Raw genomic sequence first — 18,791 nt, 5'->3', positions numbered from 1 at the left:
TTATGGGCTCACACTATATTGCTCATCCAACTAAACAATGTATGTGGGTGGAATAAGAGCTATGTGAACTAGCTTATGGAAGTGTACCAATTCAACTGTGTTTGTTAAGGACTCCAGACATTATATGATCAGTGTGTTCTTAACAGCCCTGCCTTGCCAGGTCTTAAGTTTTACATCTCCTTTGTGAGATGCTCTGTTGCTCCAGGATATTAGATCAATATTGACTCAGGGGAAGACGTGTCAGCTTTTGAATCCCCAAACCAACATGCACTAATACTATGAGCTTTTCCTCCTGGCCTCATGCCAGTTTATTTCTGACACTTCCTGACCTTCCTCTCCCTGTGGGATTACACAATATTGTTGATGCTCAAAAGATTAAGACACAGAAGTCCAAATACAGACATGCACTGACAACTTGGCCAATCTTGAATAACTGAGCAGTAACTTCCCGTAACTTATTTGGTACAATAGGTTTGCTCATGAATAAAAAATATTAATCTCAATAGCTTGGTGCACAAACCACTCACTATTGTGCTGTTCCCATGAGGTTTGCCAGAAAGTTTCCAAATGAGTTGTGTCTTTGGGGAAAGGTGTGCTATAGATCTCTATACCAATGATCAATCTCTTAAGCTCTCTCTTAAGGAATCACTTCGTTTCAGGAGTGATTTAAAACTGTTAATCAAGAAAACTACTTTATGAATCTATTTTATGGTAAAGCCACTGCATCTTTGTGAGATTAAGGAGGGGCACCAGTCATTAAACCCACAGTGTGGTGATGGGAAAGGAGCTAGATCACCTCTAGCATGTATGAGTTTTCATCCACTCCAGCATACTCACTTTCTTCTTGTGATGAAGAAAAAACGGGTTTCAAAACGATACGGAATTCCTCCAATTTTGAGCTGAAATTAGCAGGACATGTCGCATTTGTAATGTGCTTTGGACCAATTTACAGAAACAGCACCATTCTGCATCTGAATATATTCACCTCTTGGGGAAAAAGTGCTTTTGATGAGTGCATGGAAAAAGAGAAGGGCTTTTGGCTTACTTTTCAAAGTTGACAACAGGCTACTAACAGCTTACATGTCTGTGGAGCACCTGGAAAAATGATTTATGGCAACTGGGGTGCATGGTCCCTCAAGTGGCCTCAATTAGACTTCAAAGTTACTGTGAAATCTTACCGGTTGTACTGAGCAACAATTCTGCCCTCTGGTAGAGAGCCTAGCTAATGCTGAAGTCTGACTCCAGTTTCTTGGTTCACAGGCCAAGGCTACTTTCCAATGTGCGTACAAAACGAGACAATATGAGATCAACTTATTTGTATATAAACCACACAAATTCTTAAGCTTAATTCTGTGCAGTGTTTGGCCTAATTTTATTCACGTGTGGGGGAGGGGAGGAAAGGCAAGTGGAAGAACTAAAATGGTGGTGGATTGGGAAGGGATGAAACAGATAGGAGTGGTGGAAGGAGAAGGGGGAAGCTCTCTGCAAGCAAGTAATTTAGACCTCTGGCAAGAGCAATCTGTCCTTCCCTTGGTAGCCCACTGAACAGGAAGAGGGAAAGGAAAAGAAAAGGTACTGGGCCCTGCTCACACCGAAATATCCAGTCCTGCCCACCAAAGGCATGCAACCCCTGAGCAAATGCAACCCTTAAGAAAGAAAAAGTTATGCTCCCCTGCAGTGCAGGATGTCCCAATGTGAGCAAATGGGGGAATCAGGGTAAACATGGAATTCTAAGCATGGAACTATATATTATCCAGTACAGGCAAAAACAGCTTGGTGGTGACAGTGAATGAACAATCCAGGGGAAAAGAGTAACAAAGCATTTGCTGCCTCACACTAATCTCTTTAAAGTGTAATTTCAGAAGCTGCACTTTAGAAAAAGAAAAGCCATTCATTTTTAAAAAAATCACAATTCAGTGTATTGCAACCCATAAATTTACCAGAAGGTGCTCCAGATATGATCACAACAACACGAAAGGACAAACTTCCATAGAACCTTCTCCCAGCCATTTGAGGGAATGTGATTATGATTGCTGTTTCTATGTTACATTTTTAGGAGGGGTACTGCTGTTTTATTGTTAAACTTGATGGATTATTTTTTTACTGTGTATGTATATTGCCTAGAGATGTTTTCTATCAAGCAACAAATCAAATCAAATTAATAATAAAAAATAAATAGATGGCACCAACTATTTCCTTCAGGATTTTTACATGCTTCCTGTGCTAAAGAAGATGAACAGACCAACAGCCTTTATTCATAATGCAAAGAATAATACAAATGGCTTGCCATAAAGCTGATTTTCTATCAGAGACACAGAATAGATTCTATCTCTGTGTATCATTATCCTTTAATATAAAGCAAAATATTACATTTATATTAAAGCCCGCCATTGTCATCAATGAGCCTTGGATAAAATCCTAAATCTCCAGACTTTCCGGAACTGATAAATAAAAGCATACACAGAAAAATCCATCCACATCTTGATCCCAGCTGCTGTCAAAACAGTTGGCTGCTCTGGAAGGGTTCCTCCGAACACAATTGAGTAAATTCCACAGTTATTATATTATTTTCTCAAAGTATAACACTCTCCCTCAATGGATTGGAAACATTCATGAGAGTATGTGGAATCCTGTTAATTACTTCTGGAATGACCATCGAGGAGATAATTAGGACTTTCCACAACAGCTAGGGCTCCAATCCAGAACATTCTTACTATAACTGGACTATAACTATAACTGGACTATGGTTTGAGCTTACACTTTCCTACAATCCCTTTCCCCTCCAGATATTACAATGCTGTATTCAGTACAGTAGTACCTCGGGTTACAAACACTTCAGGTTGCTCGATTTTGGGTTACGCACTGTGCCAAACCCGGAAGTACTGGAAAGGGTTACTTCCAAGTTTCAGCGCTTGCAAATGCGCAGAAGCGCTGAATCATGCTTTGTGCATGCACAGAAGAGCGGAATCACAACCTGTGCATGCGCAGGCATGGTGTTGCAGGTTGCAAACATGATTCCCACACAGATCACATTCGCAACCCGAGTGTCCACTGTATTCCCACTTATCGCTTGTTTACAATCCAGTTGTGATAAAAAGACGGAAAGAGGAGAAAAGTGGGGGGAAGGAGAAAGAGAAAGAGAAAGGGGAAATGAAAGTGAAGAGGGGAAATGATATACAGCAGTTTGCTTATTCCATGTGTAGCTCAAGGGAGCTGTGACAAATTGTCTGAAATGTGACCCCCTTTTGAATCTTAGTGCAGAATATAGCTTCTAATACTAGGTCATGGATCCAGTTTTGCAATATTATCTATTTGATTCCTTACCCCACTCTTCACCATAATGTCCCAGGGTGGATTACAATGATACAATCTTACAATGAAAAGGAAGTAAAACAGGTAAAGCAGTTTATACAATTATAAAAATGAGCAGAGGAAATACAAACAAAAGCAGTACAGCATAGCTTAAACAAAATAGTATTTGTCTTGTCATTGTGATTCTGGTGAACCATTCCCTGTGTTCATCTATTAAGTCCCGGTACTTCTGGGTCTGTGTGCAGCCCACCAGGGTATGCACATCCACCATTATGAATGTTTTACCTAGGATTGCTTCCCACTATGCTAGGATGTGTTGCCTCAGTTCTGCCACCTGATTTCTTGCTGGATTTATTATTATTTATTAAATTTATTGGTCTTTTTTAAAAAAAATCAAAGTAACTCAAAGTGACTTACAATATATAACGAAACATGCAAATAGAAAGAAACATAAAAGAAAAAACAAAGAAAATTTAAAAGACAATACTGTTTTTTAAAGGCAGGGTTGAAACATTCCACCCACTTGAAATCACAGATAAATAAGAGCCAAAGGCCTGGCAAAAAAGGGAATGTTTTTGCCTGGCACCTAAAGCTAATGTAATTATGATGCGAGGCAAGTCTACCGAGGGACATCATTCCACAAGTGGGGAGTCACCATTGAAAAGGCCCCTTCTTGTGTTGCCCCCCTCTGGACCTCCCAAAGAGGGGTACATGAAGAAGGGCCTCAAATGGTGACTAAAAGGTCCAGGTTGGTTCATATGGAGAGAGGTGGTCCCTGAGATATTGGCATCCTGAGCTGTACTTTAAATTGGGAAAGCCAGTCAAAGCATAGAATTGTAGAGTTGGAAGGGATCACAAGGATCATCTACTCCAACTGCCTGCAAAGCAGGAATATCAGCCAAAGCACACATGACAGATGCCATCCAATCTGTGCTTAAAAACCACCGAGGAAGGTCCACCACCTCCAGGGGGAGACCATTCCACTGTCAAACAGCTCCAGACTAAACATACCCAGTTCCCTCCACCATTCCTCATGAGGCTTGGTTTCCAGACCCTTGATCATCTTGGTCACCCTCCTTTGCACATCTTCTAGCTTGTCAATATAGATCAAATCCAATACATTCTGCAGGCAAAGCAGATGCTTTACCACTGAGCATCTTTCCCCCCACAAAATGTATGATTTAGCCATACAAACTGTGGAGGCCTAACCATGGACGCGGGTGGCGCTGTGGTCTAATCCACTGAGCCTCTTGGGCTTGCCCATCAGAAGGTCGGCGGTTTCAATCCCCGCGATGGGGTGAGCTCCCAATGCTCGGTCCCTGCTCCTGCCAACCTAGCAGTTTGAAAGCATGTCAAGGTGCAAGTAGATAAATAGGTACTTCTCTGGCAGGAAGGTAAACGGCATTTCTGTGTGTTGCACTGGTTCGCCAGAAGCATCTTAGTCATGATGGCCACATGACCCAGAAGCTGTACGCTGGCTCCCTCGGCCAGTAAAGTGAGATGAGCACCGCAACCCCAGAGTCGTTCGCGACTGGACCTAACGGTCAGGGGTCCCTTTACCTTTACCTTTAACCACGGAAGGTTCTCACAAGGCTCCCCGTCATTCCTTCTCTCTCACCCACCCACCCAGCCTTACCACTGGAGGTTCAGGTGGCCTCAGTGCCTAGAAGGGCCTTTTACCAGCTATGCCCATTATGTAAACTATTAGTATTCTAGGCCATGGTGATTCAAGCCCTGGTAACCTCAGTTATTTCAATGTCCTTACACTCCAAATGTCCTAATTTACCAGCGTTGATCCCTATTTTCTCATACTGTGGTAAAATACTCTATTTTGCCTGTGGTAATATTAGAAATGTCTTTTTTAAAAAACAACAACAGCAGTAACAATAAACATTGGTGTACACTAGAATTTTTTCAGGCCTCACACCTTCCTTTAGCTCCTTAAAGCTCTGAGGGGAGATGAATGCATTGTGTGTCTAGAGTGTTTGAGTATATGCACCTGGACAGAAACTGCCAGTGCATTATCTTCTCTTCAGTGGTGTCACATCAGTACAGGAGTTTGGGGAAGGTGTCCATGGCTCCGAGTGCAGCAGGCCTGGCTTACCACATTTTGGAGGAAGTGAAATAATACACGTTACCATCTAAAGAGGCCTCCCCTAAGACCGTTAAGTCCAGAATCTAAAAATTACCGAAGTACACCACTGTTTCCCTTCAGTCCCCTCACAACCATCTATCTAAACAATAATGCATTCCCAAATGTGTTTGAGCTGCACCCATTGTGAAATTAAACATTTTAAAAAGCATTTAGCAGTTTCCTAACAAGTCCTGCTTCTGTAGCCAGGGTTCTTGACTACTCCAGAGCTCCCTATGTATATACAGTAATTCATTCTGGAGCTCTCTATAGAGTTGTTGTTAATGCCTAGATACATTTTTCTTTTGCTTAAAGCATTTCTACCTTACTCTTTAACTCAAAAGTAGCAACAGCCCTTGTTCTCAAGCTAACCATCTAAAAGACAAGCCATGCAAGTATATCAGGTTTGTTCCAGAGTTTCCTCCAATATCTATTATTTAAACACATGCCTTGGTTCTCAGCAAGATAATCCATCAGTTTCTGTTTATGAAATACTCTTCATAAATATTTGTCTATAGTACATAGCACTAGCTCATTACAAAAATAAATAAATAAATAAATGGGGAGCCACAGCCGCAAATTAAAGAGATGGAATCAGGTACTGGTTTGTGACTGATAAGCATTATTTCGTCATGTGTTTTTAGTACTTATCTAATAAAGAACTTCGACTCTTTTGCAATCACAGGTACCACCAATTAAATGAATCAAAATAAGCTGTTGCACAATTACCCTCATCAGGCTAGGAATATAGTTTAATAAATAGCACTACAGTGGTACCTTGGGTTAAGTACTTAATTTGTTCCAGAGGTCTGTTCTTAACCTGAAAAATGTTCTTAACCTGAAGCACCACTTTAGCTAATGGGGGCCTCCCACTGCCACTGTGCTGCTGGAGCATGATTTCTGTTCTCATCCTGAAGCAAAGTTCTTAACCCGAGGTACTATTTCTGGGTTAGTGGAGTCTGTAACCTGAAGCGTATGTAACCTGAAGTGTATGTAACCTGAGGTACCACTGTATTGCCACATTTTAGACTACTTTAATAAATAGCAATGCATCAAAAGACTTTTAAAAATATGGTTATTATTTATTATTTTAAGCTATTTCCCATATTCATGTATAATTTCAAATCATTCAAACAAACTATCCGCAGCTCACGTCTGGATACAATTTCACTTTGCAGTGAATTGCTGCCAAGGCAAACGGTATTGCCCAACCCATTCTAAACCTACCCTAACTCCCTTTATGAGTTTATTATTTAATGCTGCTGCAGAGCTCCAAAGAGACCCAAACAGGAAGCGTCTGGGTGTTTTCTGCTCATAGAGTGGGTGGGACAGAGTTCTTCAGAGAAAATAAGAATATGAGCTGCCTGCAGATCACATTGGGCCAGTTCCTCAATTTCCTCCAAGAGTTTAGTTTCCTTGGATACTGAAATGATTAGTCAACACTAGAATACTATCCCTTTAGACCTGTGTTCCTTTAATTGTATTGGAGAGACCTTGGGTTCTACAAACACAAAGGCATGGGGCAGAGGAACACGTACACATCCATACTCACAAAGGTCCTGTTTCTGGAGCCTTGTGCCAAATGCTAACAAGTCACAGTTCAGTATTCAGCTCAGTAAATATATGCTGCATTTGCTCTTTCAACTCTCCATCTTCAGGACACAAACAGGGCTCTGATAGTCCTTTGAGAGTATGCCAGAGAAGAGACCATACTCACATAAACTGAATGTCCTACCACATTGCAAACTGGGGGATGCTGGGGTCCTATTAGTAGAATGTTCCTTCTAAGAGAAAACACTGATGCATTTGTTTCTGAAGTGGTCTGCTTTGTGTGACTTTACCCACCTAATTTTCATGGGAGACATTTGTGGGAAGTAATCTCCACATGAAAAAAACTCAAAGCTTGTATCATGCCAAAGAATTATGAATGTTCTCATTTTTAACTGACAGGACGACTCAAAACTTTTTCTATATTTTCCACGGGTTGAATCCAGAGATATGCACACCTAAGGGAACTAATGGAACCTGCCTTTTCCCGTTCCTCTAGACCCTTATGCCATAAGTCACTCCATTCAACAATGACCCCTGGATCTCATGAAAGGCTTTTTGGGATGGTTGCTGGCAGGGAGGAAAGTTTGTTCTCAGCAGTCCCCTTCAGTGCACTTATCTTTAGATCCAACCCCACGTTTAATCTAATTTAAAAATCATTGATTCTTGCTTTTATTCACAGTGTTTTATACACATAGTCTTTTTATTATCTGCATTTTCAACATGATTTGTTGTATACTTTTGAGCCCATTTGAACTTTTGCAGTAAGTTTCACCTGAGCTGCTTTTAAAGAGACATTATTCACAGAGCAGTTTACAAATACACATTAAAATGTAACCATGCATTTATTGTCATGACACAGGGACTTTACCCCCATAGAATCAAAATGAACCTCATAATATAGATAAAAGGGCTGAAGTAAAGGTGTAAAGATAAGTGAATATGCTGTTCTTATTTGGAGCACAGAAGGGGCTCCTGAACCCCAGTTCAGTTCAGTTCAGTTCTGTTCTGTTCTGTTCAAACATCTCTAGTTATTTTCTAAAATGGACTCTGAGTCTACTGTGTCAATATGCACATGCTCAGTCTGTATTCTATTTTATTGTTTGGATGAGCAGAGAGCAACATAGCTTATGTGTACCTTGTGATAACCAGTTTACTGAACCTCTTAGAAGTTGTTTAAGGTAACAATTGACTTATCAAGTATCAATTCTGCATCTACCAAGAATCATCACAATGTTGGTCTGCAGCAGCTGTATAATGAGAAATAAAATACTCCAGCAAAGCAGGAAAATTGGTCGATTCATTTTATTGTTACTATTAAACATTTTGTAACTGATATGGAAAAATCAATGAAAATTTGCAGATATTATTGCTTGCCTTCTGTAATCTGAGAGGAATTTCCTTTAACTCCAACTGTAAACATTCCTTATACATACCCTCTCTGTTACTTATCTTTGTCTCAAAGCTTTGTGCAGCATCATATTTTCAAGAAGCAAAGTTATTTCCTTCCACGTTGCCATGTTGACAAACCTAATCTGGACTCAGATTAACAGCTGAGACAGCAAATGCAGTGATGAAACCATAACAGGGTACTTATTCTTTAGCACAAGGTCTACTTACATGGCAGCACATCAAAGAATTGTACCTGCTTCTGGATTCAATTCCTATTGCTGTGCTTCCCAGCAAGACAGCAAGCAAGAGGAGCAAGACGCAAGATCAAAGTGCTATAAAATAAGGAAAATGTTGTAAGATAGTAAGAAAATGATTGAATCGGAACATTAAACACTACTTTCTTAGGTCACTTCAACACAATTGGTATTTTTGGGGTGGGATTCAGTTGCATAGCATCACCATCAAATTTCACAATTAAAGTAGATTTGGTGCTTTTGCAAAACAAACCCATTTGCATTTTAAAAAATAAATAAATTAAAATACTTTTTGAAGCAAAGAAAGTGATGGGGAAATGCACTAGAAATTGTGCACTGAAATTGCTTGATGCAGTCTCTTATATTTTCTCCCACAAATCAGAATGAATGCTCAATAAACAGTGACGTTATATAACCCTCCCTGCAAGCTTCGTGCAAACAAATCAGAATGCTAAATAAACAGCAGTCTGGAAGTAACCTTAGAATACACTGTCTTTGTAATGTAACAAATTAAAGCTTTTTAAGTTGTTATTGTTGCAGCTACGGTGCCTCTCAAAAACAAAACAAAACTGGCAATACTACAGTGTAACCCCATTTCTCTACTTTCTCTCTTTGTGTGGACAGGAGGCAGGCATCTGTGGCAGACTTTAGGCTTCAAAATTTCAGCGGTGCCCTGTGAAACACCAAAATTTGGCACCCCTACCTCCACTTGCCTTCCATTGCTGGTCATTGTTGCAGCAACTGGCCCAGCGCAGGCGAATGTAATCAAGATCCAGGTGTATTGGGATGTGTGGATCTGAGCACCCACAATTAGCATGTGAAGAGTTAATTAACCTGAAGGTATGGGGCAGTTATTATTATCATTTATTAAATTTGTATAGTAACAACGTCCCAAGTGTGAGTTAGTATACAAATTTAATAAATAACAAGAAAGTCAAAATTGTCTTAAATCCTAGTCAATCAACAGGTGTTGATGAAGTCAGGTGAATTCCTTTGTTAGGTGATGCCTGGTGGGGGATTAACCATTAGCGCTTCAAACCACTAGTGCAGGCATAGGCAAACTTGGCCCTCCAGCTGTTTTGGGACTACAACTCCCATCATCCCTGACCACTGGTCCTGTTAGCTAGGGATGATGGAAATTGTAGTCCCAAAACAGCTGGAGGGCCGAGTTTGCCTATGCCTGCACTAGTGCATCAAAAGAACTGCCCATTAGAATGCCAATAAATAAAGGAAGTGGAATCAGGGGAGACAGGGCCAGGAAATGCTTGTATATTTTTAAAAAATGTAGTATAAACACTAACAATTGGGAAACACTTGCCCGCCAGCAGTCCAATTGGAGAACAGCCTTTACCAAAGGTGTTGTGGACTTTGAAGATGCACAAACTCAGGGCGAGGAGAAACAAGCTAAGAGGAAGGCACATTTGGCAAACCCTCACCGTGATCAACTCCCACCCAGAAAACTATGTCCCCACTGTGGAAGGACGTGTGGATCCGAATTGGCCTCCACAGTCAGTCACAGACTCGCTGTTAAGACTGTTTCCATGGAAGACAATCTTACTCGGCTAGGAGCGATGGCCAAAGAAGAAGAATTATGTTCCTGGAAGGCCAGCATGGGTGGCAGAACAAAAAGTGATGCTGATGCTGCGAGGATAAGAAAAGAAGAAGAAGAAGAAGAAGAGTTTGGATTTGATATCCCGCCTTTCACTCCCCTTCAGGAGTCTCAAAGCGGCTAACAATCTCCTTTCCCTTCCTCCCCCACAACAAACACTCTGTGAGGTGAGTGGGGCTGAGAGACTTCACAGAAGTGTGACTGGCCCAAGGTCACCCAGCAGCTGCATGTGGAGGAGCGGAGACGCGAACCCGGTTACCCAGATTACATGACTACCGCTCTTAACCACTACACCACACTGGCTCACAAAAGCAGACTGCAAAGTTGTTCAGGTGTGTCAGATAAGCGTGCCTAGTTACGTCGGAGGGGAAAGCGAGGGTGGCGGCCAACTTTCGTCACGAGAGACCCTGAGGCGAGGAGGAGGCCGTGGCGGTGGTTCGAGAGCCGCTCCTCAACTTATGGGTCACCCGCCGCAGCCCTGCTTCCAGAAGCCGCAGAGCTCGCTGAACTCGCGCAGCTCATCGATCTACTTCCCTCAGGTTGTTTGCCTAAACGGCTGGCGCAGGGCCCGGGCTGGCAGGGCGCCGGCCGCGGCCTTGAAACTAACCCCAAAGGCTAGCGAGGAAAGACGGAGCGAGCGCTGCTCTCGCTCTCTCTCTCTCTCCTCCCCACCCCCGATAAGTTGAACTTTCCCCTAAGAAGGGAGCGCCGGGCTAATATCCTCTCTGCTCTTCGCCTTGGGCTCGCGCCTCTCCTCAGGAGGGGGAAAAAAGGCGGTCGGCGTCGTTGTCAGCAGCAGCTGCACAAACAAGGCGAGCGCAGCCAAGCCATGGCGGCTTCTTCGCCCGCCGCCCCTCAGCGGGCGCTCCCCGCCTCCCAGCAGCTCCGCGGCCTCTTCTACGCCCTCACGCCCAACGAGAGCTCCTTCTGCGCCGTCGAGGAGGTGCCCGATTACACGGACCAGGTGAGCCAAGCGCAGCTCGGAGGAGGAGGCGGCCTCGCTTGGCTTTTTTACCTGAGGGGGTTTTACTTCGGTCCTTCTCCTCCCTCCCCCCCACCAACTATGCACAAACCCCAAGGAAGCAACCTGTGCTTTGGGCTGTGGAACACACGTCGTGGCAAGGGCTCTTGGGCTGCCATAGAGAAGCCCAGGGTTGAGTTTTACCTCAGGGGTGAGGAGAAAACAAAGGCTCTTTTGGGGGGAAGTGTTGGCAGAGCTGTTCTGTTTCTTGTGGGGCAGCCCTGGGTGTTGTGAACAAAAATTGCCCTTTTCCCCTTATGGGGTATCCAAGAGCCCATATAGAGTCCTTACATAGGTTCCCTATTGGTAGGAGAAGATAACAGAGGCCAACCAGAGAATATTGAGAAGCAAAGCAGCTAGTAAGCCTGATCTTTATTGATCTGTTGCAACAGGGTGCTCCCTTCACACGCAGGAGAGGAGGAGGACCCAGAACAATGGCGCGCAAGGCCTTATAAAGACTTTTGAAATTGTCACCCTGTAGATCAAGACCACCCCCAGAAACATCATACATACATCACGGAAGGGGTGTAATCTAAGACCACCCCTCAGATACATCATACCTACATCACAGAAAAGGCGGTCTAAAACAGAAATTTGAAATTTGTCTTTTGTAATGTTAAATACTTAGTGGGCCAGGTCACAGGCTCACACCCTATTCATATCTTAAATGTGCCCTTGAGACAGGATTTGTGAGGAAAGAGACAATGGGGAGGTTTCCCACTTCGACCTTGCAGAGAAAACATTTGCTCAGTTTAGGAATCAAAATGGTTCCAGGTCGCTCTTCCTGTGCTGATCTATGCACGTGTTTGGTTGGTACGCTTATGAACATTACTATATATCTAAGACCTCAAAAATTCCTATCACATGGGGCCCTAGGAGCCAGGGGGCCGGGGTGTCTTCGCCCCCAATCAAATATTTGAGCCCCCCACTCCAATTAATGGACATCGCCAGCACCATTTTGCTAGAAAAAGAAGGGCCAGATTTCTCCCTTGTTCCCTTAGAATGACAATGGCGCCCACCAGAAAAAATGGCGCCCACTGGGAAAAAAGCCCTTGGCATTGCTGTTCGTATGGTGCCTTATATATTTTTCGGGGTGGGGATTACCTGCCTCCCCCCAGTATTTTATTCAAGTTGGCAACTCTGTCTATGGTACACACTTTGTATGTAAAAAGGCTCTAGGTTCAGTCCTCAGCATCTCCAGGTAGGGACTGGGAGAGACTCCCACGTCTGAAACCTTGGACCAGGGCAGACAATACTGATATAGGCAGCATGGGGGTAGCCAGGATTTTTGTTGGGGAAGATAGTCAGGTCACCCTCTAAAGTTGATGATGTTTTGTGGGGAAATCACAGGTAAAAAAAATACACACACACACACGCCAGTACGGAGGGCACGCTTTGGTAGGTTGGTTGGGGAAAACCTCAGTTGATTGAGTACTTTCAATGCTTTTCAATAGCTTCGCCCATGCTAGGCAGCCCACTGTTCTGACTGGGCCTAAGGCAGCTTCCTGTCTTCCTGGCCCTGACTGTGGCCTGAAATGAATTGGAGCTTAATGTTGCAGGGAGCTGGTTGGCACCAGGTTTCAATAAGAATGATACAGGAAATTCTGAGGAAGCCCAAATAAAAAGGGGAAACAAATATGGACTGGCATTTTAATACCAAGTGTTGGGTGAATGCTGGGGGGAAAGTATATTTTACTGTTTACCTGGCCTTTACCCCAAGGTCCCAGAATGGGCTACAACAATTAAAACACAACATTAAAAATACTTTAAAACAACTTACAAGCACAGAAATAAGGTAGGTCCTAAAATATTTATATCTCAAGTGTCAAAAGCCTGAGTAAAGTGGAGCACCCAGGCTCCCACAATAAGCACACATACCTGGGCAAGTCTCATTGAATTCAATGATTTGCTCGGTCCCAGCGCCTGCCAACCTAGCAGTTCGAAAGCACCCCCGGGTGCAAGTAGATAAATAGGGACCGCTTACTGGTGGGAAGGTAAACGGTGTTTACGTGTGCTGCGCTGGCTCGCCAGATGCAGCTTTGTCACGCTGGCCACGTGACCCGGAAGTGTCTCCGTACAGTGCTGGCCCCAGCCTCTTAAGTGAGATGGGCGCACAACCCTAGAGTCGGACATGACTGGCCCGTAAGGGCAGGGGTACCTTTACCTTTACCTTTAATCTTTACTTGGAGTAGACCCACTGAAATTAATGGGCCTAAGTCATGACCATTAATTTCAGTGTGTCTGCTCTAAATGAAAGTTAGTTGAATAGGACTAGCCCACCCATGGGATCAGACTATTGGTTTGCAATTATGTCCCCAGCTGGGAAGGAATGTTTTTTGCTGTATATACATATACAGTTGCACTTTTATGTTGCACTGAAACAGAAGCACTTTTCAGATTGGAAAGGACTATAGATCCCATGGTTTCCATGAATGTCTCTAGTTCCTGACATATTTACTTAAAGTTGTGGTAGCTAACATTCTTTGGCCCAAGACATGTAGGAAGAATGGAGGCTATCGTTTCAAAGGGCTTCATGGGCAGCACACATGTGTGTGTACACATATACACTGCACTGCACACACACATACAGCAGGCACAGAGAAGAAAGAGTGGTCACATGCAGGTGTTCTCTGTTTCATGCACATGCAACACGCAGGCAGACTTCATCTGCCTTGCCTCATCCCCCTGCAGGTTGATCTGATGACTGGGAGAAGGTAGTGTTCTCCCCATCCATCCCCACTCACCAGGTAGCTTGCTCTCTCATCTCACTATATCATTATCTATCCCGGTCCTAGTTCTGGAATGGCATTCTGCAATGGGGATTCAGTTTCTCTGTGATAGGAGGAGAACACAAAATCTTAAAGGGTAAAGGCTTGGGAAAGTTCCCTGTCCGAGATCTTGGAAAGCTGCTGCTACAGTGGGTAAGCTGGATTAATGGCCTAGTTGTAAATTCAAACCTGCTTTTCCAGGGTTCTTGGTCACTAGAAAATGTGATATATATTAATTGTAGGATCTACACACACATTTTATTGAGTGTGTGGCGGTTAGGAGTGATAGCGTCATGTGTGATCCTCCTCTCCTCACCCCCACATGTGAAAAGTGCTAGAATGAGATTTGGATCTGGGAACATAAATTCTACATCTGCTATGAACTTTTATGGAAAATTAGATCCCTGAGTCTACTCAGCCTCATCAGTATAGCTTGCAGTGTGAAATAACTGTGTGGTAGAATGACCAGCTCTAAATACAGTTGATTCAGAAACAATACACTGAGAAAGTCTTTTGCTTCAGAGGAGTCTTTAACAGTGTAAAACATAAGCAAGGGCAGACTTACTCAATGTAACAATGGAGAAATTTCCCAGAAGGCAATTTTCAGTTTCCCTTTCACCGTGCAAAATGGTATTTTTCATACAAGTTGTGTGTGTGTGTGTGTGTGTGTGTGTGTGTGTACACACACACACACACACACACACACACACTAATTTCATGGATCGGTCAGAAGAACACAATACCTATATTTTCTTGAAAGTTCATATGTTTTTAAAATACAATTTTCTTCATAAATGTCATGTTCAAGTTAGGATTGGTTTCACACCTTCAGACAAACTTCACTTGATCTCCTGTCTCTTGATGACAGCTATATGTGTGAATTGTCTGTACTGAAAATACATTGTTACTGAGTTTTTGATGCAATACAAAATAAAAAAATCAACCAACAGCAATATTCCTGCAAAACTACAATATGCAGATGCGATGATAGCAAAAATAATGTGGTCTCAAGTATAAATCTTTACTACAAAATAAGCACTCTGTCGTCTTTTATTGTTGACTATCTTGTTTTTGTGTTTCTTTTTCATTTTAGGCAACTCCATGGTTCATTACCCTGATTTTTCTAGAGCTTATTGTTAAGTGGGCTCAGAAAGGATCATCAGCTCGGGTCAATGACAGCATAGCAAGTCTCTCTGCAGGGATCCTGTCTCGACTTCCAGAGTGAGTCCTCTCAATTGCGTGGTTTGGCTGATTCATGTTTAGGGGGAAATAATCCCCTGTGGCAAATACTAGCTTTCACTAACACAAAAAAGCTAGTAGGTTGGGTTGGTTGTGAAAGTGCAGTGTGAAATTGAAGGCATTTAGCTTCTCCTCCTGCTGCCACTGCACTGCAGGGAAACAATCAGTGTTACCTCCAAAGCTAGGCTTGTGTTTTATTCTTCTCCACTTGTTGTAAGCTAAGAACAGACCTTGGCTACTGCTCATACAGCAACAATGAGCCTGGGTTTGAATGTAATGTTAAGCCAGACCATGGTTTGCTTCTTGGCAGCGCAGCAGCACCAGGAGTGTGGAAGGAGCAAAGCACCTACTGCTTAAGCAGTGAGCACATTAAACCAAAGTTTATTTTATTATGGGTTAATGTAACATACAAACTAGGCCACTGAGGCATGCAGCTGTTAATACAATACGTAGTTTTGCAGGAACTGGTTTTCCACATCTGCATCTGAAAGTATTTGTAAACGACTAAATAGACTAGTTTAAATCAGGGGTTGATAACCTTTTTTGACCATTGGGCACATTTTGAATTTTGAGAAAGTGCTGTGAGTGCCAGTCACAACATGGCTATCGTGGAGGACATGGCATAACACAAAATGGGTGCCATGGGGGATCCATCATTGTTGCTGGAAGTTCCTGTGGTTGTAATGCTGAGGACTGCTTCTTATCAACTTTGGCTACAATGAACCATGCATTGGTATCCTTGAGACTATATTACTGTAATAGTCTATGTGGGGCTTCCCTTAATATTTGAAGGTGCAGAATGCAGCTGCTGGGTTGCTGAGTGATGTGTCTTGCCATGGCCATGTAATTGTTAACAGAACTACACCAGTGTCCAGATTTGCAACTGACCCTAGTTTAAGGTTTAGATGTTAACTTAAAAGACCCTAAATAACTAGGGCCTGGGTTATCTGATCAAACACCTTCTCCAACACATATCTGTCCAGTCACTAAGTTCATTCACAGAGGCCTCCTGTTGGGGCACAGCCTGCAGACATCCATCTGGCATTAATGATGAAGAGGGATTTCGCCGTGATGGTATTGACTTCTGGGATGGTCTTGCGCTAGAAATAAAGTATGCACCAACAGTAATGCAGTTCTGGCACGTGCTGAAAGCTCTCCCAAGGAATCCATTCCATTGTCGAACAGGTCTTATTGTCAGAAAGTCCTGATGGTTAGTTAGAATCTCCTTTCTTGTAACTTGAATCCATTGGTTTGGTTTCTAGTCTCCGGAGCAGGAGGAAACAAGCTTGTTGCCCCTTCCATGTGTGACAACTCTTTAAACATTTGAAGATGACTATCATTTCTCTTCTCAGCCTCCTATTTTCCAGGTTAATACTAATAGTAATAATAATAATTTATTATTTATACCCTGCCCATCTGGCTGGGCTTCCCCAGCCACTATGGGCAGCTTTCAACAAAATATTAAAATACAGTAATGTTAACATACCCAGTTCCCTCAACCATTCCTCCTAAGGCTTGATTTCCAGACCCTTGATCATATTGGTTGCCTTCCTCTGCGCATGTTCCAGATGCTGCTTCCCTTGCATGCTTTGGTAAAATTAGGTACTACTACTTTAGTTCATACTTGACTTTACATCTGAACCAGCAAATTGATTTGTGCTTGGTAAGCACAAGTCATAGTTTGGTACATGGAACCTATGGCCCTGCAGTTGGACTGCAGCTTCCTTCAGCCCCAGCCAGCATGGCCAATGGTTAGGGATCATGGTAGTTGTAGTCCAGCAACATCTGGAGGACCAGAAGTTCCCCATCCCTTTATTAAACAGTTGACCAAACATTATCCATTGTTCTAGATGAGTTATGAATAGCAGAGGGGAAAAGCTAACAGGATTAAAAATTAAAACATTCCTTTGTCATTTTTTATCCTAAAAAGCAAGCAAACAAAAAAAAAATATTAAGTTCCTTCCATTAGAGCTTCAGGCAGCCTTTTCCCCCCAACAAATACATAGTAAGGAAGTTTGACTGAAACTGTTAAAATAATATTTCAGCAGAGCTCACTGTATCTGGGGAAATAGTAGTGTAAATCATTAACAGCTGAGGGTTAGATTAACGCACTATTGATGATATCCTCTCCTAGGGACTAATTTTCATCTTCTCGGCTAACAGGAGAAAGTTTCCCACTTCCTTGGAAAGCATGTGATTAGTATTAAAATGGTGACTTGCAATACATCAAACCTGTAGTTGGAACAGATCTTCAGACATATAATAAGAATACCTTTTTAGTTGCTGTGAAGAAATTTGAAGCCAGGGATTTAAAATTTAAGTATGTAATGCAACTTTTAAATTCTCTTAAAAGGAGGAAGAGTATTGCGGCTGCAATCCTAAAAACTTTTAGTAAGTAAGGTCTATTGGACACAGTGGGACTTGCTTCCATTCCAAGTAAGAATTGAATGAAAACGAATAGTAAGTTGCTTAAGGATAATTTAAGAGACATTTAAAATTCATGTAAATGTAAAGCTTTAAACTTTTTAAAAATCACTTTAGAAATGGAAACGGGATTGAAACATTAAAGCTCAGTTCTTGGGAATAAGTCTCACTGAACTCAATGGAGCTGTTCCCTTCTGTAAGTAGATGGTTCTGAAAACCTTGACACTAAAAAATAAATTACAAATAAAACTTGCCTAAAATCTTGAAAAGTTTTCAGTGAACCAAGCAAAACAATACTCATTTCTCCGGAAATAACTACCGGTATATATATGCTAGATATGAATATCATCTACAGTTAATGCACTATTTCTTATATTGGTTCATTTTCCCCCATGAAATTAAGAACTACAAGTAAATGTTCACAATAACATTTTGGTAAATGTGAAGTGTTTATGCATATATTTTCTTATATTCAGATCCTAAACTCACCTTATTTATTTGAAAGGAATGAACTTCCATGGAAAAATATAGGATTGCAGCCTGCAATGAAGTATCAGAAAATACCTTTCAGTTGGTTTGCCAATATGCTTTTGTATTTAGGCTGTACACTTAATATTGTTTCTTTTTAGCCATGCCTGCAATGAAGATTTCCATTCCTAAAACCAGAACAAGATATAGTTAATCCTGTCAACTTAATATAACTCTCCACACTGTATTGACTACAAAAAGAGGGGAAATTCCTATTGGAATTTTTATTATGTGTGATTCTACATCTTCCTTTGTTGATAACCTTTAAAATTATGCAGCTGTTTCATATTCATTTTTTAAATAGCTGAAAGTCATTTAACCTATAAGGGCTGCAATTCTTTATACACTTATCATTGAAAACAATGGTACATATTTTTGTGTTGGTTGCAGCTTTTCTTTATTTTTAAGGGAAACAGCACAGATTTAAAATAACAATAAGCAAACGTTTACTAGGCTCTGCTAATAATATTCAAAACTCTGCCATTTTTGTGAATTGCTCTTAGCCTAAGGTTACTTCATAGCCAGTTTTGCATATTGAGGGTAGAAGTGGATCATATTTGCCTTC

General features: G+C 42.0%; 1 protein-coding gene across 1 annotated transcript in view; it reads left to right on the top strand.

Annotated features, from left to right (window-relative positions):
- Positions 1–10,683: 10,683 nt before the first annotated feature.
- Positions 10,684–18,791, top strand: part of AGMO (alkylglycerol monooxygenase) — a 126,981-nt gene continuing 118,873 nt past the window's right edge. The window contains exons 1-2 of the mRNA XM_083468414.1: positions 10,684–11,210; positions 15,129–15,256. Of these exons, the coding sequence (XP_083324540.1) occupies positions 11,076–11,210; positions 15,129–15,256 (263 nt within the window). The 5' untranslated portion in view covers positions 10,684–11,075. The remainder of the gene's footprint in view (positions 11,211–15,128; positions 15,257–18,791) is intronic.

Source organism: Podarcis liolepis (assembly GCF_965112155.1).
Source record: "Podarcis liolepis genome assembly, chromosome: 12".
Lineage (NCBI taxonomy): Eukaryota > Metazoa > Chordata > Lepidosauria > Squamata > Lacertidae > Podarcis > Podarcis liolepis.
This window is presented reverse-complemented; position numbering and strand designations above follow the sequence as displayed.